Raw genomic sequence first — 22,145 nt, 5'->3', positions numbered from 1 at the left:
TCTTCTGTGTCCTCTGTTATTCATTTCATCTTTATAGTCCACCCATCCTGAGTTAAGTATCCATTTTTAAAATTTCCGTTATGTTTTGTTTTTTTTCTCGATGGCCTTGCAGAATTTGTATGGCTGCTTTAACATCTTTAATAATTGTAACATCTTGTCACTTCACTTTAACATGTGTCATTCACCTTTTTTTCATTCAGTTTAACATCTTCCTGATTCTTGTTATGTTGAGTAACTTAGAACCGAAAGTGAAAGTTTTTTTTTCCTCTAATGAGACTACGAGGACATTTAAACCTTCTGTTTTAACTGTTTTTTTTTTCTGATACCACCAAGGCAGGGGAAGAGGAGAAATTCCCTTTTGTTACTGTCTGTCAGATAGAGCTCTGAGTTCCTCTCTCATCCTCCCTGTTTCTTAGGTCGACCATTCCTTGCTCCTGGGCCAGAAGGAAGTTCAGACTCCCTGTGTGTTCCATGGTGGGGGTGTTCTTATTACTGCTGAGCCACAGTAAATGTCCTGACTGTCCACCAGGCCTTCTTTGACATCACTCAAAAGTAAGGGCTTCTTGTTACTTTTGGCTGGCAGAAGAAATTCTCCCTACTTGGGCTTCTCTTTTATCACTCAGGTGTTGGGATACTTTGTTTAAAGTCTTATGAAGTGTAGGTTCCCCACTCAACTTTTTGTGGTGTAGGTGGGTAATGGTCATAATTTTTTCTGTATCATTTGTCAGGATAGGATATTTGTTTTCTATCATACCGTGTTGCCCCTTTCTTGGTTCTTTGACTATACAGGTGTCTTGTGGCGGGGAGGTGCCAGTGGCGGTGGGGGGCTCTTACATCATCTGCATGCATCAGTGTTTCCATATTGCTGGCTTCTTCCAACTTCAAGACCATGGTATTTGAAACAAAAGAAAATCCAGGGAAGTCAACGACCTTGTTCCTCAGATTTTGAAGTCCTAACTATTCTGCTTGCTTTTCTCTGGTTTACAGATTATATTTGTTTATGTATAATTCCCAGATTTTTAAGTTGTGTTTAGTGGGAGAATATTTTGTTTTCTCCAACACAAAAGTATTTTTTTTCTGGGGGGGGTCATTTTAAAGATTATTCTTGGTCAACAATTTAGAATTTTTCAAACTTCTTTTCTTCATGTTCGCTTTTGTTAAAAAAGTTTAAAAAGTTCATGAACATGTCTCTCCAGGCAAGGGAAACAAAAGCAAAAATGAACAAGTGGGACTATATCAAGCTGAAAAGCTTCTGTACAGCAAAGGATACCATCAGTAGAACAAGAAGACATCCTAGAGTATGGAAGAATATATTCATAAATGATGTATCCAATAAGGAGTTGACATCCAAATGATGTAAACAGCTCACACAACTCAGCAAACAAAAAACAAATAATCCAATTTAAAAATGGGCAGAAGCAAGAATGGACTAACAGTTACCAAAGGGAGAGGGAATGGGGAGGATGGATGGGAAGGGATGGATCAGGGGGAGCATTACAATTAGCATACATAGTGTAGCAGGAGGGGACACATAAAAGGCAGACAGTACATACAGAGAAGACAAGTAATGACGCTATAGCATCTTACTATGCTCATGGACAGTGACCGTAATGGGGAATGTGGGGGGGCCTTGATAATAGAGGGAGTCTAGTAACCATAATGTTGTTCAAGTAATTGTACATTAATGATACCAAAAAAAATGTAGGCAGAGGATCTGAACAGAAACTTCTCCAAAGAAGAAATTCAGGTGGCCAACAGGCACATGAAAAGATGCTCCACATGGCTAATAATCAGAGAAATGCAAATTAAAACCACAATGAGATACCACTTCACACCAGTTAGGATGGCCAACACAGAAAAGACTAGGAACAACAAATGCTGGCAAGAATGCAAACAAAGGGTTACCCTGCTACACTGCTGGTGGTAATGTAAATTAGTTCAGCCATTGTGGAAAGCAGTATATATGGTGGTTCCTCCAAAAACTCAAAATAGAAATAACCATTTGACCATGAATTCCACTCCTAGGCACTTACCCTAAGAATGCCGCAGTGCAGTTTGAAAAAGAGAGATGCACCCCTATGTTTATCGCAGCACTATTTACAATAGCCAAGAAATGGAGGCAACCCCTACGTGTCCATCAGTAGATAAATGGATAAAGAAGATGTGGTACATATACACACAATAGAATATTATTCAGCCATAAGAAGAAAACAAATCCTACCATTTCAACAAGGTGGATGGAGCTAGAGGGTATTATGCTCAGTGAAAAAAGCCAGGCGGAGAAAGACAAGTACCAAATGGTTTCACTCATCTGTGGAGTATAAGAACAAAGAAAAAATTGAAGTAACAAAACAGCAGCAGGCTCACAGAACCCAATAATGAACTAACAGTTGCCAAAGGGAAAGAGACAGGAGGATGGGTGGGAAGGAAAGGATAAGGGGGAAAAAGAGGGCATTACGATTAGCATGCATAATTTAATTCGGAAGGGACACGGGGAAGGCAGTATAACGCAAAGACAAGTAATGATTCTGTAGCGTCTTACTGCACTGATGGACAGTGACTGTCATGGGGTATGTGCTGGGGACTTAATAATAGGGGGAGTCTAGCAACCACACTGTTGCTCATGTAACTGTGCATTAATGATTCCAAAATAAATAAAAGTTTAAAAGGCCTATTGCTTTATGGGTCCACCCTGTTTCTCAACACAAACTTTTCCCAGTTTATTTTTATTGTAAAATACATATGCCATAAACTTCACCATCTTAAACATTTAATGTACAGTTCATTTGTAAATATGTTCATAATGCTGTAAATACGTTCATAGTGTTACGCAACCATTACCACCATCCATCTCTGTGGCTCTTTTCATCCAGTTAAACTGATTATTTTATTCATTAAATTAATGTTAATGCACCAATTTCACTCTCACTATGCTTTGACAGCCCTCTGGTTTGACTATATGATTTTGACTTCTGTAATAAGTACCTCATGTAAGTAGAATTACACAGTATTTATTTTTGTGGATGGCTTATTTCACTGAGCATGATGTCCACAAGTTTGACCCATGTTTGTAGCACATACGAGAATTTCCTCCCATTCAAAGTGATTAATATTCCATTTATGGATATGCCACATTCTGCATATCCAATATTCTCTTGATGGATACCATGTTTTAGTCGCTGTGCATAAAAAATCCTGCTGTTCAACACTGGTGTAAAGATGTTTCCTTGAGACCCTGCTTTCCATACTTTTGGTTGTTTACACAGATTTGGAATTGCTGGGTCATAACATAATAGTTTCTAATTTTTTGAGGAACTATACTGTCTTCTATACCACTGCCATTTTACATTCCCACCAACAGTGGCCAAGAGTTCTATTTCCTCCACATCGTTGAAAACACTTGTTTTCTGTTTGTTTTCTTTAATAGTAGCCCGGCTGATGGGTGTAAGGTAATATCTCATTGTAAGTTTGATTTGCATTTCCCTAATGATCAGTGATTTTAAGCGTCTTTTCATCTGCTTATGAGCCTTTTGTGTATCTTTGGAGAAATGTCTGTTAAGTCCTCTGCCTGGTTGTGTTTATCAATCGGTTTATGTTTTTTGTTGCTGAATTTTAAGACTCCTAAACATTTTGTATCAGGTATTCTTTTTCATCCTTTCAATGTGCAGTTTTGAAGTTAGTAGTTATAAGAGTTTAAGTTGTAAATAGAGATCTTCTTTTTTTTCCTGGAAGTTCGATCCTTCTGTCCCATGAGTACTGTCCTGAAGAGACTTGGGTAGTGTTCAGTTATACACTTAATTTGTTTTTGGATGTTATGAATTCAGTATACTTTATTGAAAGCCATGTAATTAAAGCAGTGTTGATATAAATATATGCATGAATTTGATATTTATGTAATTCAAGTATTTTCTTCTAGGCAAGTTGGATAAATGCAAGTAAAAAGCAACGTGAAAAGCTACTTGAGCTGATAAGTCGTCTTGCAGAGCACGGTGAAGATGACATGTTGGCACAGAAGGTGTTGAACCTTCTTTGGAATCTGGCCCACAGTGATGATGTGCCTCTAGACATCATGGACCTTGCTCTTAGTGCCCACATAAAAATACTAGATGATAGTTCTTCCCAGGTATGGGAGTGTTTTCTTTGCTCATTTTTTTTCTGACTTTCTTCCCTCCCAGTTAGGATGACTTCTTGAGAGGATAGTGCCATTAATTTTGTTCCTAAAATAATTTTGAAGAATTAACATTTATCATAAACGTCTGGCTTCCTCTCACTTTTTCAGTAAGTTTTTTATCATTCACTAAGTGTGTATCACTTTGCTAAATGGATCTGTGTAGATAAAACAACTGTATAAGTTGTTTTAAATGTACGATGGTGAACTAGAATCATGAAGTGGTAGTCAGTAGTGACTTTGGAGGTAAGGTAGATTATGGCTGAAAAGAAGTCCATAAAATTAACGGAACTCCAAATAGAGCTTTTTCCCTATGGGCAAATCACAACAGCTTTATGCCTTTTTTTTTTTTTTTGCTGATTTTATGTGTTTTTATACTAATTTTACTTACATTCTTTGACTTTCTCCTGGATTTCTATCTGTAGTTTTCCATCCTACTAACAGGTGGATTAAATAATTTAGTAAAGATGATATGTTCCCTTAAAAAAAAAAACGACTGGGCAGAGTTCTCTGCTTTCAGTTGGACTTGAATTTAATCATGGTCAAGATACAGTTCTCGGGTTTTGAAAACCGGATAGTTGTGAGGGTTCAGAAGTATTTCCTGAACTGAATGACTTAATCAGAAATATGTCATACGTACACACGCACATATAGACATAGATAGGTGAATAAACTCAAAGAATAGCTTTACCTGGCATATTAAAATCCCTTAAGATGTCACTTACAGTTTGTGGGCCAGTAAGTCCTGTTGATATAAACAAATTTATTTCAGTTCTGAAGATACAAACTAAAATTTACCAACTTGTCCTTTACAGATAGATTAAAAACAGGGAGCTTCATAGTTGTCAGCAATACATTGTATTATTTGCAATAATTCATGTAGAGTTTCAAATTTTTCGAAGGAAAAAAATTCAATCGTTTTATCAGATGATAGTGTTAACACTGTACTTGATTTACACTGTTTATGAATGTGAATCAAAGCAAAATACTTGGTATAAACCCTGAACTGTTACTTCCTCCTTACATTTCTTATTCGTATCATTGCCTTAACACGGTGCCTTACACATTGCCCCATTATTAAGTACTGGGTTTCATGGAATTTAATAAAGGTGTTTTGCTTTTTACATCTTCAGCCTTCATTCGTCTTTGTTATGGAAAACCAATAAATACATCGTTCTCTTTGCTATCAAGCCCAAGATGCTTTTAAGAGCCATGACAAATTTAATATTCATGTATAAATATTTTTAAATTCATAAAGATGTGCAGAATTCAACTCCACTCAGTATTTTCACATCCAGATGTTTTTCTCTGGGAAATGGTGTGAAGACACCACAATATTTGTGGACGTAGACATTCTTTACTGTTCATACAGTGAAAAATGGAAACCACCTAAAATCATGAATTGTACTCTGTAGTATATATTGTGGCCGTTAAAATGACTATTGATGTCCATAGTATTTAATGAAAACACTTATAGTATGGACCTTATTTTGTTTCTAAAAACAGACGTACAAGTGTTTGTAAAATATTCTTCCAGGGAAGGTGTTAAATGAACATACAGAACTGTCTTTTCCCCCACGCATGTATGCACAAAAACAGAATCATTACAGTTAAAATTTTGTTAGGTACTGAAATCTGAATTTCTGATTACTAGTGATCTTAGGTAAAAATCTGGAAGGAGGTAAATAAACCATGGCAGAATATTAGAAATGAACTTAGTCTTTTAATATTCTTAGTTTTTCTTTAGGTGATTACTTACACTTATTTTCTCTAACATTGTTTGTATATTGGTTTGTTTTTATTTTAATGATTTTTTTCCTTGCAAAATTATACTGTGACTTTATTGATGAAATACACATTTCATTGATCTTTGTTCTTTTTAGGAAAACAGGCTAACGCCAATATACATGTTTTTGCTCAGTTTTATGAGTAAAAATGATATATCCACATTTTACGATTTGTTTTCAAAATCAAATTTCTTGTTAATGTGCCTAAATTCTTGGGATTTATGTTTTGGTAGATAGATTTCTGAATTCATGGATCACTGAATTTGTATAGTAGTGTTTTACATTGTGGAAGTTGAGTGAAAGTTTCAAAATAAGAACATACTTAAAGCGTTCTGTTGGAACCAACATCATAATTTTTGTGATGCTTAGCCGAGAGGTTTTTCTACTTTGTAACTCTCAGAGTAATTTGAAATTAGAGTTATGTTAAATACTGGTCCATATAATCATAACTTTTTGTTTGTTGTATAAGGATCGAGACACACAGAAGTTGCAGTGGATAGATCGCTTCATAGAAGAACTTTGCACAAATGACAAGTGGGTGATACCCGCACTGAAACAAATACGAGAAATTTGTAGTTTATTTGGTGAAGCCCCTAAAAATTTGAGGTAAGACTTTTCATACAGAAAATTTTCTGAATTTTTATGTTCTGTTGAAACAGATATTAGTGAAAACAAATTTTAAGGAAGCAAGTGTAGGAAAACAAGAAACTTAATGAAGGTTTGAAACAAAACAACAGTTCTTGATTGTGTTCATTTTTGTATTTTATGCCACAAAAGTGACATACTCAGGTTACATAACAATTCAGTATCAGAGTCAAGATTTCGCCGTGGACTCTTCATTCAAATTGTCTTGAACTTCCAGCAGTTAATGCCATACATTGTTTTTGTATGGGTTGTATTCATCTCGACTCCTCATTTCATATTAACATTTCTCCCAGTTTTCTTTCCTTGGCCCAGTACGCATTCTTAGCCCACATGAAAGTATTTCACACAGTCCCTTATTATTCTTTAATTGGTCTACTCTTCTTGTATTTCTCAACATTTTTTATTAACTTTAATTTCATACTAGGGAAGAGGGGTGATAACCTTTATTTCAATTTAAAAGTTAATTTTTTAAGATAAGACTATAACAGAAATAATGAAAGACGGTAAAACTTTAATGACATATTTTACTTTTTGTTTAGCTGTTTTTTTCTTGAACACCTTAATGTGATTTATTTGGTCTTTATGCTAAATGGTGGTTATTGTAATAATTTATGCTTTTATAATCTTGTGATATCTTTGGAACTCTTGACATTCAAAGAAAAAACTTGGTGTTAGTATAAGAGTATCCAAAATGTAATTATGAGTTAATGAACCCCAGTTTTGTCTGACTGGGTGTAATCTTAGAAAGACTCTCTAACCTTGTAGAAACATTTTTCTTGTGTCTAAGACAATTAAACTGTTGCCAAGATTCTTTACAGCTCTAGATTGATATGGTCATACATGTAAACAGAATTCCTGTTTAACAAAATTACACAGTGTCACCGTTAATGGTTTTGTCATGTTGAATTATGCTTCTTTTTTTCTAGTGCTGGAAAGAGTTCATGAAATTAGGAAATTGCATGGAGATAAATACTGGGAAAACTCCTGTAATAATCTGTTAATACCTTTTTGTGAAGGATGTATTTTCATTATGCTTGACCCACTACATATGTTTTGTCATATCTCAAACTCATCAACTTTCCGCTTGCACTTGTACAGGAAATACTGTATATGGTCTTCCAAGGCTGGTGATTTGATAACCAGTAAACTAATAATGACATGAGTTTTGATTTGTTACATTACTGAAAATGGCAAACGGGAAGGGAGCCTAGATATCTTTCAAGTGCCCTCCACGGCAAAATTGGCCTCAGTGTTCCAGAGTGAACCTTTAATGATTAATATCCTTGATGAAGTAAACTTGCGTATGTGCTTTGATACTAGTACAGTATGAGTATAATGGATAATATTGGAATAAATATTTGTTTTGAGACATTCTTTTAAGTTGCTTGGTATTTTATTAAAAGGAGGATTATTCAGCTTGTATTATGAATGTAAAACCTTTTAAATTTGTAAAGTACTAGGTAGAATATAGTCTGTAAACTCTTAGTCATAACAGTGTTCACTGGCCTAATTAAACTGTTCGGCTGTTCTCATTTTAGTAAGACTCAGCAAAGTCCTCGTGCGTTTTATCGTCATGATTTAATCAGTCAACTTCAGCACAGTCATACCTTAGTTGCTCTGGTGGCAGAAAACCTTGCAGCATACATGAATAGCATGCGGCTGTATGTTAAAGGTATGTATTATAACCTAAAATGAATTATTACGAATGAACACGGTCGTCCTTCCATGTTTTAATTACATCAGAATGACAGTATGTTTATTTTTAAGAGGACCAAGAAATGGAATTGAATTAGTTTTATGACTTGTATTCATTTATGTGTCCACCGTGGCCTTCCAGATCTCACACAATATAAAGTTTAGGCCAGCTTTTCAAGGCACTGTATAAGGCTGTGTCTCTGTTTATTTCATTGGATTGATTTTTTTTTTTATTTTCCCATATCTGGAAAGTCTGTCTGCTTTTACCTGTATTTGTTGCTACTCTTTTGGTCATGCACAACTCTCTTTGAACCTTTGCTTTCTTACTGCCACAACTTTTAACTGCCTTTCAAGAAAACTGGATGCTAATTCTCCTGTTGTTAATTCTGCCAAAGTCTGATCTTTCATAATGTTGTAATCACTTCTAATAACCCTGAATTAATGTTTTCCGTTGTTCACAGAAACGTAGTAAAAATCACTACATTAGTAGTCACCAAATATTCTCACCAGTTCTCAGAATCTGAAATTGTTTAAACATATTATAAATATTTGTAATCCTCAGTATTTGGCTAGAACAGTGGATTCTGTGTATGAGCTTGTACCTTTAGTGGTTGTGGTACGGTATAGTTGAGTAATAAGTTACTTACAAAAATCCTCACTTCTTTACTAACACACACGTACCCATATAAACGTTAAAGAAATGTAGTGATAATATTAGCAACTCTTCAGATACTCCTAGTGATCTAATTATATCCTGTTACTCTTATTTTTACCCATTCTGTATACTCTGGTCTTACAGCTAAGTATCAGGTGCTATAATTATTCCCATTTCAGTACTACCAATTGGAATCCAAGATTCCTTCTTAGCCAGACAGTTAGATAGGGAAGGCAGGATAGGCATAAAACTTGATTAATTTTCTCTAGCTTGAGCAGCCAAAATAAATAAGCCTGAAGTTTGTACGTACTTCTCTCAACTTTTCTATGCTATCAAGCTTTCCTGGTGGTACAGAGCCCCCCTACCTACAGTTAAGACCTTTTCCAAAAGTCGAGTCAGATACTTAAGTCTGTGATCATTTTTATTTACCTCATTTTTGCATGGTTTAATGTTACTTTCAATGTCATAGTTCATAAAGACCAAATGGCCAAGGCAGTCAGTTGGGAGCACAAGTTGTATTTGTGTTCCTGCTTTATCTCACTCATGATCACAGGAAGGTCAGCGTTCTTCATTTCTACCTTTATATTGCTTTTTTGCAAGCTTAGAAATACAAATGCATGCTGTATAGTTAAACTGCCTAGATTTAAAGCCTAGCTCCAACCCTTAATAGCTGTATAACTTGCACGTTATTTAAGTTTGCTGTGATTAGTATTTGCCAACATAGCAAGGACTTGAATGTTTATTTTATTGAGTTCATCTGAATTCATTTATTTCGTATTACTTGTTTCTTTTACCCATAAACTTTTCCTCCTCAGTAGAATATTTTCCAAGTCTGACTAATGTTGCTTAATTAGTTGGTTTTTCAATGTAGGGATAATGTTAATTCTCCCAACTAAAACTTGTAACATTAAATGTATTCTGTGACATAGAAGTAACAATGACACAAATTATGGTGATTGCATCTCTGTAAGAAGCATGTTGCATAAATCTCTTCAAGATAAAGTAAGATTCTTCCAGTTCACTGATGTTTTCCTCAGTTTTATTTAATCAGTATTATGCATTTGCCATGATTATATTCCATTTCTACTGTCATCTTTGATTTTGGAAAAATTATTTGCCCACTGGCAGCAAAACAACTCTGTTTTCATGTTATCTTAGAGCAGCTGAATAAAATGCCTCTTGAGTTTTACATGTGGCAAAACCAAGTTCTGTTGACCCCTTAGTGAATTCGTTCACTAACCACAATTTTTCATCCTGAATCATTTTTAAAACTTTCTTAAATGGTGCACCAGTAAACTATAATACAATTTTGTTTCTTTCTTCTCAAAGTGTTAGTTGCCATTTTCTTCTCAAAGTGTTAGTTGCCAGATTCCTGAAAAAGCTTTATAGGGCATACTAATTATTTTAACTTGTGTTTTGTAAGGACTGCCCGTTCCCATTACTCTTCCTGTTCTTTTCATTATGACATTTGATTATTTTCAGGACCGTTCACTAACATAAAAAGAATTCTTTATATGTGTGATTCAACAACAGTGCAGTATCAGAATACATAAATATCCTGACATTGACTTATGCTAATTCACTTGGTAGACCTATTTCATTTCTACTTGGCAACTGTAAAGTATTTTTAAATATTGTGGGTTCTTATAATTTAAAATATATTTATAACTAGTATTCATTTTATTAAGTTAATAGCTCTTTGGGAAAGTGAATTATATTCAGGCTTATCTCAGGCAGGTTTTACGATGAGACTTGGACATTTTAGGTAAGAAAGCAAAATTTATTTAGACAATATATAAGCATGTCCAAAGGATAATAGGTGTCATATCACACCAGCCAAATCTATGACAATTTATCATCAAAATAGTGATGCTCTGGATTATAACCTTTCCAGTTTATAGGTTCTCAAGTCAATCGTTACATGAGTAGATAAGCTGAGGAAAGTGTCGACTAATAATGTAGGAAAAATAATGGATTATAAAACTATTCAGTGAAAGTTTGATGAGTACCAGAGTATGGACATAGTACCAGCGCATCTTCTGACAAATTATTAATTACAAAGGGAAGAGTAAGAACTCTTTAGTGGAGAAACTTGTTGGGAACATCTTGAGTGATCTAAATTAACATTTTAAGTATGGGGACAGACCGGTAGCATATAACAGTGTAAGGGAGTTAATGGTATTATTTTATGAAAGGTCCATAACCTGAATAGAACTAGAGATAATATGAAGGAAACCCAAACTGAGTGGCCTTTGACAAAGAGCTTTACTTTTTAAAATAATCAAGGTAAGAAACAAACAGATAAATTAAAATTCTAGGTTTAAGAGGACAGTTACATTCAGTGTGTGTGAACTTAGATTGATTGATTATAGACTGAGAGAAGGGAAAGCCTAAGAACATTATTGGGATAGTTAATGAAACCTGAATATAAGCAGTGGATCAGACATGTTTAAAATCGAACATACTATGGTTATGTCCTTGTTATTAGGAAATAAACCTAGTTGTGAGGAGTAGAGTGTCATGTTTTCAGTTTATTGTCAACATAGTTACATTGACAAAATTGATGTAAACGAATATAAATGTACTGATAAAACAAATTGGCAAAATGTAAATAATTGGTATACCTGGCTAAAGAATAGTTCCTTGTGTTATGTTTGTGCCTTGTGTATAACTCTGAAATTATATCAAAAAAGAATGTTACGTCATGCTCTTCCTTTCTCACCACCCCCAATCCTGCTTAAGTAAGCAGACAGAGAAAGTTTTTAGATAAAAGGTTTTAAAGGGGTAAAATAGCAGGTAAAGTGGTAGTCCAAAGTTTAGTAGGTGCTTCAAAATCAGTGTTCTGGAAGAAAAGACAAAACTTTTTTAAGTAGTAGAAAGTCACTTCCTGCAATTTTGGGAGCGTGTGGTTTGGTGTAATTGACAACTTTAAGGAAATAAGCAATATGATTTTAGGGCTGCCAATAGGTGTTCATACATGTGGAAATAGTAAACGGTCATAATGCATGTACCTTTGTTTACCAATCCGAACACATAACCAAATGTTCTGTGTAGTCCGTCTTTCAAGAAATCAAGATTTTATGTCTAGTTGAAGTTTTTCTGAGACGAAAAATGTCATTTTTGAAGACTTGGGTTGCCTTTACCAATTCTAAAAGAAGCTCACAGAAGTAGAATTCCTTGATATCAGTACTGACATACATAATGTTAAAAGATATGTATCTCAGAAATATCAGTACCTTTTGTTGAAGATAATTTCCAAATTCTCCAAAACTTCAAATTTTTGAAATAAATGTTTTTGGTTCTTCAGTGGTTCACAGCCCTTGTTGGAGGCCTTGTGTCTCCTCTGCCACCATAAACAATTTGGTGTTTTCCAGATACCCAGCTTTATCTAATTCTTCTGTGACTTTTATTTTCCTTAATATTGACATAAACAACCAAATGAGAATTTTTTTAAGACAGACTCCTGTGCTGTAAAGTGAGATGTCATCCAGACAAAAATACTACACATAGTACTTTTAGAGCTACGTTCTTTTGACTTTTCCTTTTCCAATAACACACAACTGAGAATTTTTTCACTCAGCATATAATTTTAACAGAGTAAGTTCAAAGGACTTGCTCATTTTATATTATAAAAATAAAGGATTTCCAGCCTTGGGTAAGCCTAGTTACCAATAATTTATAATCATGGGTGTGTAGGTTTTTTGAATATTTGAGACTGTTAACAGATACTCATCTGGTAATTGTACAACAACTTTATCAAATGCATTTGAACTCCTGTCACCCTAAATTATCTGTGAAAGTACTTAATGTTATTTTCTATACCAGAAAATTTTTTCCTTGCAATAACAGGGTTTAGTAGAAGAAAGAAAAATGAAAAAAAACTATAAACTATACTTAGAAATTGCTTCAGTGAATGTGAAGAATAGAAGGGGGATTATGCTGAAGTTATTTGTGATCGCACATTGAGCAGATCATATTTTCCTTCAGATTATGTGAAAAGTGTTGGTTGTTGGTAAATTGGGTATATATAAATACCACTGTTACAGGCTGCCTATTAATGATAAATGCTCATTGCCTTTACTTACTTTGGATAAAGTCAGCAGTGATGTGTATATACATGTGTATAATCCATTGTTTTTGTTATTTTGAAGAACATGAGAACTGTGATCCACAGACTGTGAGATTTGGAAGTCAATACAGTCATGTTCAAGAAGTCCAAGAACGGCTTAACTTCCTTAGGTTGGTTCTAAACAATTAATGTTATCTTTAAGGGACATAAAAGGCGTACTGTGTTAATATTCTCTAGAATTTAGTCTTTTGTTTGATGGACATTACACCCTGCAGATGAATGTTTTACACATAAGAACCATTGCCAAAAAGTGATGTGACATTTCCTGTGTGATCATTACTAAATAGTTTTAATTACCTGAGGGGAATACAGAAATTTTGCCTATCTTTTAAGCCAAAGCTAAATGTAGTCTTGGGCTGAATTTGTCCAGTAATGTCTAGCTTTAACGACATGGATGTGGATATGGATATATAGAAGTTTCTTAGAAATGCAGCTACCTATCATAGCAGAAAAGAATAGATGAATCATAAGTATTATAAGCAAAATTTCCAGGACACAAAATTTTTCATGAAATCTAGTTATTTATTATTTAGGTTAATTCTTGGGAATTTTCTCTTTAAATTATGTACATTGTATATGCTATCAATGAACCGTGTAATCATTGATGGGAAATATTTAGATTTATACATGAAATCTTTTTAAGTCCATAGTTGCTTTAAAGAATCTTATAATCTGCTCAAAGGTTTGATCTGATCTTTTCAGATACAGGTGTTTTACATCAATTCCACTTGAGAAAAATTATCTTACCAAGTTCTATGATGTTTATTTAAACTGCCCTTTTTTAAAACCATCTGGAAAAAAGGACTTGCCTCCACATATTGAGACTCTCCTGTAGTCGATCATTATTTTTGATGAGTGTGTGCTGTATCTCTTAGGTTTTTATTGCAATAGAAACCTTGTTGAGGGATTACTTTATTAAAGTTTAGAATCAGAAGACCTTTTATAGTTCCTGCCTTATAAATACCTAGAACTGCAATTCATCAAAGGGAAACAGAACTAAGAACTTATGCCTACTGTATAATTGATTTTTTACAAATCACCTTATCCTCATAGCAACCCTGTGAGGCAGGTGACATTCCAGTTTGAAATAAGAAAACTGATGATTCAGTTTGGGAAAGTTAACTTCTTTGAAGTCACACAACCAGCATGTAATTGAACTAGACTACCCATACTGTGTGTCTTACTTTAAAATCTGTTCTTTTCTGTGACACAGCGCTTTTTCAAACTTATTTTAGAGCTTAATTTGAAACTACTGCATTTTATTATTCTGGGTCTCATCTTCCTAATTCATAATTGAACATAGGAGGGATTGGGTAGGATTAAAAGCTAAAAGGCTTTTTCATACTCAGACCTAGAAATACAGAGGTTTTAGAGACATACAACCGTGACCCAGAAGAAGTAACCCATTAGCATTAAATAATCAACACACTGTTGGATAAGAAGTATTAACATTCTGATAACTAAGAATTAAATTCAATGAAAAATCATTAGTCCAATTAAATTAGCTTCTGTTTCCTCTTACTGTCTTTCATAGAAACAGAGTAGGTGGAGAAGTGCTCCGGGAACCTAGAATCTAACTGAGGGAAGGGATTAATTGAAGAGGAGTCTTCAATTTCAGTACACTTTTTTTTTTAGTGGACAGAACTGATAATCACACAACCAGAAATCCCCAGACTAGAACAGTTTGATTATTGATAAACATGCTAATGACTTCTGACATAGAAAAAAGCTAAAATTTTATGTAGGTTATTTTGTTTATTGTGGCCAGGTACTGAGGTTATATCTTCAGAAGTTTAAATTTTGTAAGCAGCGTGGTTTTTTAACAACATTCAGTTATCCCTGACGGTCACTTAAGGTAATACCTCATTTTCCAGTGAAGCCACCATGTAAGAAGGGAGCTTTAAAACGAGTATCTGGTTTCAAAAGCTAAACTTCTTGAGAGCAAGGGAAAAGAGAAATACTTAGGGTAAGTAACAGAATTGCTAGCACGGTGCAGTTTTCCCATAATACATGCTTGTTGGTAAATGAATGAATATTGGTGCTTATTTTACTACCATAAGTGTCCAAGAAATAAGTTCTTTTTAAAGAATACCTTTTTAGCTGTAATTAAAATGTAGTTGTGACAAATGTATTATTTCAGGCATATAGAAATTGTGTTTGAGGATAAAATTTTATAAAACTAATTACTGATTTCTGAAATTTTTCCAAGATTTTTATTGAAAGATGGCCAACTGTGCCTCTGTGCTCCTCAAGCAAAACAAATATGGAAATGCTTAGCAGAGAATGCAGTTTACCTTTGTGACCGTGAAGCTTGTTTTAAGTGGTATTCCAAGTTAATGGGGGATAAACCAGACTTAGATCCTGATAGTAATAAGGACTTCTTTGAAAGTAGTGTGCTTCAGCTTAATCCTTCGCTGTTAACTGAAAATGGAATAAAATGTTTTGAACGAATCTTTAAAGCTGTTAATTGTCAAGAGGGGAAACTAGTAGCAAAAAGAAGAGCCTACATGATGGATGATTTGGAATTGATAGGATTAGACTACCTTTGGAAGGTAAGTGAGAAGGAGGAACTCTTGTTTGCAAACATTGTGCCTGAGTTGTTTTTTAAAAAAAAAAATAGCTAAAGGGTCATAATTTAACGATTAGGTTATATTTATTTATTCTGCTCTTGTACTTGCCCTAGGAACCTAGGGGGAGTATTTGTTCACCTTCAGCATCCTTTGTCACCTATTTTTGCTAGTGGCTCTTGTGTTTTTTTTTCTCTCTCTTCTTTTACCACCTGCCTTGATGTTTCTTTTGTACTTATTTAGAATCTTTTGAGATATATACAAGTGCACTGATAGTTGTAACTTGCATCTTTCATCCTCCCCTCGTAAGTCATTTTTTCCACTTTTTATGAGGCCATGGTACATTTGATGCCAAAATGACTGATGGACAGAAGAGAGGGCTATTATTTGTAAGGAGTTATTAATAGTTTTACTGACACTGTTTAATTTATGATACATTTTAAGAACTGGAGAGTGAAATTCTATATTCTGTTTAAGGCTAACATTTCTATTTTGATAAGTAAATCCTGTTGCCATCCTTTAAAAATCAAACGTATTACATTGTTGTATTTCATCGTATATTTATTTTCATTGTGGATTTTTTGTTTGCAAATTGTAGATGGACTAAATGTTTGATACGGTGTTTCACCAGAATCAGTGGTGTTCAGACATTTTTAAACAGTTAACCACCGTGAATAAAAAAAATGATATAATGCTAGCTGATAAAGAAATAAAAGCCTGCTTTTTCTCTGCTCAGTCCCCACTAGCTGCTTTCTTTTCCCTCCTTAAATCTTTTAAAGGGTCATCAGCCCTGAAATATTCTTAAAGACTTAGGATTCCAAACATAGTTTAAAACCCAATGATTTAATTGGACAAATTGATAAATGTGCAGAAACTGTGTTTGACAGCATCGCCCTTTTGTTAAATGGTTTTTCTGTGTAAATGCTTTACCTTGTTTGAATTTCTCCTTGAAAATCTCAGTTGACCCACCAAATTGCAGAGTTAAATAACATTGGTTAAAGTGCATTTTGTTCATTTTTAAGCAAACTGCTCTGTGGCAAAAACTTGAAATTTGGTTATATATTAATCCTTAATTTTCAAGTTTACGTAAATTTATGTTATGGTTTTACTTTATCGAAGTTAAATTGCCTAATACTGTATTAAAAATAGTGAGTGAATGAGAGCTTATGTGCCAAAACAAGAAACAACTTGAATGCTAATATTACTATAATTCTGGGTTCTAGGTTGTGATTCAGAGTAATGACGACGTTGCCAGCAGAGCTATAGATCTCCTTAAAGAGATGTATACAAAACTTGGGCCCAGATTACAGGTCAATCAGGTAAGATTTGAAATGCATAAAAACTTTTATACAACTAAATTGAAATTAATTTTGTGTTTAGTAGAATCTTTTTAAACTTAGGGTTAATTTTTAAACTAGAAATTAATCTTGTTCAAAATAGGTATTTAGGTATTTAATCCACACCTGCCCCCTACAAAATGGTAACTCAGTTGATTGTTCTTTGGTAATCATTCATTAGGATGTAAGGATTATTTTGAATATAACGTTGTATGTTGAGACAATCAAAAATTGACTGAATTTGACATTTAGTCCTGAAGTTTTTACTTCAATTGGTATATGCTTGCTTATTTTCTTATTACGAGCTTCTTTTTTGTGTTTTATTGTCAAATATGATATGATTGAGTGTTACCAAAAAGTTGAGATTTATTGTCTTTAATTGGACTAATATAATTTTTTATGTTTAAATTTCAAAGCAGTCTGAGCTATTTGGACAATCATTTATAATTTATAGGTAGTTATCCATGAAGACTTCATTCAGTCTTGCTTTAATCGTTTGAAAGCTTCGTATGACACATTGTGTGCTTTGGGTGGCAATGAAGACACAATTAATTTTGCAACGCAGGAAGCCATTCGAATGGTTCGAGTATTAACTGTGTTAAGGGAATACATAAATGAATGTGACGGTGATTATCATGAGAAAAGAACAATTCTACCTATGTCAAGGTTTGTAAGAAATTTATCTAGTAGAGTAAACTTAACAGCTGTTATTTACTTTGCCAGTTTAACCCCATGTATGATACATGGGTTAAAAGGATATTAAAGAAATTTTTCATTTCTGGATTTTGTTGTCATGCCTTTTAAAAATTTACTTGAAAACATTGTTCTCAGCAATGTGCTGAATATGATTGTGGTTTTTTTCTCCTTATTTGAAATTGTTACACGACCTTTTTTTTTTTTTCAGACATTTCAGATATTGTTAATGTACAATTACTTGAACAACATTATGGTTACTAGACTCCCCTTACTTTTTTTTAAATTTTGGTATCATTAATCTACAGCTACGTGAGGAACATTGTGTTTACGAGAGTCCCCCTGTCACCAAATCACCCCCCTATACCCCTTTGCAGTCACTGTCCATCAGCATAGTAAGATGCTGTAGAATCACTACTGGTCTTCTCTGTGTTGTGCAGTCCTTCCTGTGCGAACCCCCTGCCACCCACCACATTGAGCAAGCTAATTATAGTGTCCCCTTTTTTCCCTCCCCCACTGCCCCCTTGTCCTTCCCTTCGCACCCATCCTCCCCAGTCCCTTTCCCTTTGGTAACTGTTAGTCCATTCTTGGATTCTGTGAATCTGCTGCTGTTTGGTTCAGTTTTTTTCTTTGTTGTTATACTCCACATATGAGTGAAATCATTTGATACTTGTCTTCTCCACCTGACTTATTTCACTGAGCATAATACCCTAAACCTTTTTTTTTTTGAAAGTAGAAAGTTTTGAACTTTATTTTTGTGAGGCATTCATTCTCACTAAGAACAGCTTTCTACTTCTATCTTTTGTAGTTCCATTCTGTTACCACCATTACATGCGGTGCTGGTATTTTGTAGTTGATGTGTTTTTAACGTTCCTTACCCATTTACACTTTTAACACTTAATTCCTAAAAGCTGCTTATTCTGTAGATAAAACAAGTATTTTTAACCGTACATATATACATAACCCTAAAATTATATACAAATTCTGAATTACATATATAACAAAGACGTAAGTAAATAAACTCAGTAGTAACAATTTAAATGGCATCTCTAGTTTGGGAGAAGTTTATAGAAAAGGTAACCATCACATTTTTAAAATTGTGATTATTTATAAATGTAAAATTGCTTCTTGAATGTGATTTTTATTTTCCACCTTTGAGAGAAGAAGAAAAATACTTCAGGATGAATTTTGTTACCAGATTTTTTACATTAAATATTTAGTAAAATCATGCATTTTCACAGTTCTGTCCAAACTCTCAAGCTGAAGCTCTTTCCACATTTAAAAAGTTGTTAGTGAATTAAACTTTTGTACCTTAGAAGAAAAATTGTTTGTTTGGTATTTATCTTCCTCTTACTTAATGTGAAAATACTGAATTCCCAGCTTTATGTTCTGGGCACTCTGCTGAATATGATTGTTTTTTGTCCCCTTATTTAAATTTTTTTTCCAGAGCATTCCATGGTAAAGACCTTTTTCTTATAGTTCAATTTCCAAACCATGGCGGACAGGTTGATGACTTGGACATACGGTCCCATACAAACGATACAGTTGGTTCAGTACGGCGATGCATTCTCAATCATATTAAAGCAAATGTGGCCCACACAAATATTGAACTCTTTGTGGGTGGTGAGCTTATAGATTCTGAAGATGACAGAAAGCTAATGGGACAGTTACACTTAAAAGATAAATCAGTAAGTACATATAATTTTCAAATATTTCCCCAAAAGTTAAACAGTTGAAACTTCTCATGTATTTACTGGATGTTTCTTCAGCATCTATTGTGTGCAGTCTTCTTTGTTAGGTGTTTGGGTTATTATCCTGTATAACGTAGGTTATTGTGACAGTAGTGTATTATAGAAAATAAACTTCTCATTGCTTATCTTGGGTAGGATTTTTAAAAAATATATTTCTAAAATTAAAGCATGAATTTTTAAAGTCTTTTTGAATCTACGTATCATTGCCATACTTTGTTGAAGATACTTTCTCTTGTTTTTGCTACTATTTTATACTATAATTTCTAGGTAATTACAGCCAAACTTACACAAGTGAGTTCCAACATGCCTTCAAGCCCTGATAGTTCTTCTGATTCTTCTACTGGATCTCCTAGAAACCATTATAATCACTACAGTGATGGCCCCAGTCCAGAAGTGGAAAGTTGTTTGCCTGGGGTAGTAAGTAGCTGCTATATATATAAGGCATTGCTCTTCTTTGGGAACACAACTATATGTAAAGAATACTTTTTCTGAGGACTTTGTAACTTTATAGATGGGCAAATATCAAATAAAATTACTCTTAACTATTAACTTTTGATGAATTTGTTAATTTTTGAAATTCAAAATGCAATTACCTTATAGTTATTATACCGTTTGCATAGAAATAATTTATTACAGTGGAACAAAAAGTACTATTAAACATGCACATGTAGAAAATACTACTGTACCATCAGTCATTTCTCTGGAAATGTTTGTAAAGGTGATCTGCTGTCTTTCTCAAATCTAAAAAACAACTTATGCTTTTCTCATACTCTGTTCCCCTTTCTCCCTTATGAATTGTTACAGGTACAGCAACACCAGCCACTTCATGTCAGGGTGATTTGCGTCTTGTCAGTAACTGTTTTAGCAATCTAGTCAGCAGTAGTTACCCCTGAAGGGGTGAAGTGCCTTCTGCATAGATAGCCTCTGAGGGCTTGGAAGGTCCATAGTTTGTTTACAAAATCAGAACACTTGTCACAAAGAAATTAACCTAATTAGCTTAGAAAGATTAATAAATTGCTAAATTTGCAACTTAAAGATCAGTGGATTTATAAAAGTAAAAAGGTGGGGAATGCAGATAATTTCAGGAATTAAAAATGGCAAACGCAAAAGAAGTGCTGAAGAAATAGGAAATTCATTTAGGGACAGTGAAGAGATTAATTTTGAATAAGAACTTTATGACATAGTTTATAGGTAAATTTTTTTGTATTCTATATTCCAGATAATGTCACTGCATCCCAGATATATCTCTTTCCTTTGGCAAGTTGCAGACTTAGGTAGCAATCTGAATGTGCTACCTCTTAGAGATGGAGCAAGAGTACTTATGAAACTTATGCCTCCAGGTAAGAAAATTGCCTAGATTCCCACTCCCACCCCCTAAATGCTGAGAAGTAGATTAAAAATAGATTACTTCCCATGAGGTATTTTTCATACTAGTCTGTTACAAGGATCACCATGTGAGCCATAAACATTGATAATGCGAAATTTTCCACAGATAGATAAATAATACATAGGAGCATGTAATTTAAGAAAAGAATTTTAATTAACTAATGCATGTATTAAAAATCTAGGATTCTTCAGAGGCTATAATTGAAGAAAATAATATTCTACCTCACCCATCCTCACCCTCCATTTCTTTTTAAAGAGAGAACCATTTTCAACGTGTAGCCTCTACTTACTGCCTATACCACATTTTCTCTAAGTAGTGTTTGTTCATACCATTATTTTTTATGCCATTTAGATATTACTAAATGCTGATTTAGTTTAATGTAGATGGAGATTATTTGTTACATCCTCTCACATCCTTCTGGTCATCTCAGAAAGTTTGCTTAAATATGTATTAATTCACACTGTCAACATTGTGCAAATAGTATGAAAATATTGGGCTTAAAGTATGTTCTCAACATTGAAAAAAGAAAGACTGTATGTTTTAGTATCCTATGTTAGACCTATTTATACTAGATTTTAAAATTCCCTCCACTTTGATTAGCTTGTTTTTCTGTGAATTTTTTACTAAATTTCTCACATCCCTTCTAATAGTTTCTTAAAATAGCATAGCTAGCATGTGTTATATCATGTTTTCATGGTATTTCCTCCTGTTGTTCCTGTCTGGTTGTTCTCTTTGATACAGTTAACTGCTCTGAGACTAATTTATGTAACTTCCCTGTGGTGAATTCTCTGGTGCTCTTTTGTCTTAGGTATTTCTTGAGTCAGTCCTCATCTTGGTGAAGGCACACCCTCCAAAAAATGGGTACATGGGAAGCAGATTTTTTTTAACAGTTTTTCTGAATACAGTTAAACCCTCACTTGTAGTAGTATGGTTTCTTTGTGTTGTGCATAGAGTTGAAGATTGAAAATTTGTTCCATTACAGTTCCTTGGGAAGTGGGAAGTCTGAAGCCATAATTTCCTTTCTGTTTGGGAGCCTTTTTTTTTTTTTTTGGTATCATTCATCTACAATTACAAGAGGAACATTGTGTTTACTAGATCCCCCCCATCACCACATTCCCCCCATATACCCCTTTACAGTCACTGTCCATCAGTGTGGAAGTCTTTTTTAAAGTGCTTGAATTCTGAAATCTTATGATGGATTTTTGTATGTGTTTTTTCTCTTCTGGGAGAGGCTACTCAACATTGTCAGTCAAAAGACTAACTGCTTCACATGTGAATGTTTGCTTTTTTGGTGTTTTGCTCGTATGTACTTATGCTTCATTTATGCTTTT

General features: G+C 34.0%; 1 protein-coding gene across 3 annotated transcripts in view; it reads left to right on the top strand.

The window, feature by feature from the left end:
- LOC130682130 (probable ubiquitin carboxyl-terminal hydrolase FAF-X) overlaps window positions 1-22,145 on the top strand; it is a 166,398-nt gene that overhangs the window by 42,066 nt on the left and 102,187 nt on the right. For 2 of the 3 annotated variants that reach the window (XM_057496267.1, XM_057496265.1), the window contains exons 11-20: window positions 3,917-4,123; window positions 6,425-6,561; window positions 8,139-8,272; window positions 13,102-13,189; window positions 15,289-15,631; window positions 16,870-16,965; window positions 17,438-17,649; window positions 19,124-19,364; window positions 19,695-19,844; window positions 20,647-20,767. In XM_057496267.1, coding sequence (XP_057352250.1) covers window positions 3,917-4,123; window positions 6,425-6,561; window positions 8,139-8,272; window positions 13,102-13,189; window positions 15,289-15,631; window positions 16,870-16,965; window positions 17,438-17,649; window positions 19,124-19,364; window positions 19,695-19,844; window positions 20,647-20,767 — 1,729 coding nt within the window. Of the gene's footprint in view, window positions 1-3,916; window positions 4,124-6,424; window positions 6,562-8,122; window positions 8,273-13,101; window positions 13,190-15,288; window positions 15,632-16,869; window positions 16,966-17,437; window positions 17,650-19,123; window positions 19,365-19,694; window positions 19,845-20,646; window positions 20,768-22,145 lie in introns of all 3 variants that reach the window. The other variant, XM_057496266.1, reaches the window with a different exon arrangement.

The sequence above is a fragment of the Manis pentadactyla genome, chromosome Y (assembly GCF_030020395.1).
Source record: "Manis pentadactyla isolate mManPen7 chromosome Y, mManPen7.hap1, whole genome shotgun sequence".
Lineage (NCBI taxonomy): Eukaryota > Metazoa > Chordata > Mammalia > Pholidota > Manidae > Manis > Manis pentadactyla.
The sequence above is the reverse complement of the archived record's forward strand: the minus strand, read 5'-3'. Positions and strand labels throughout refer to the sequence as shown.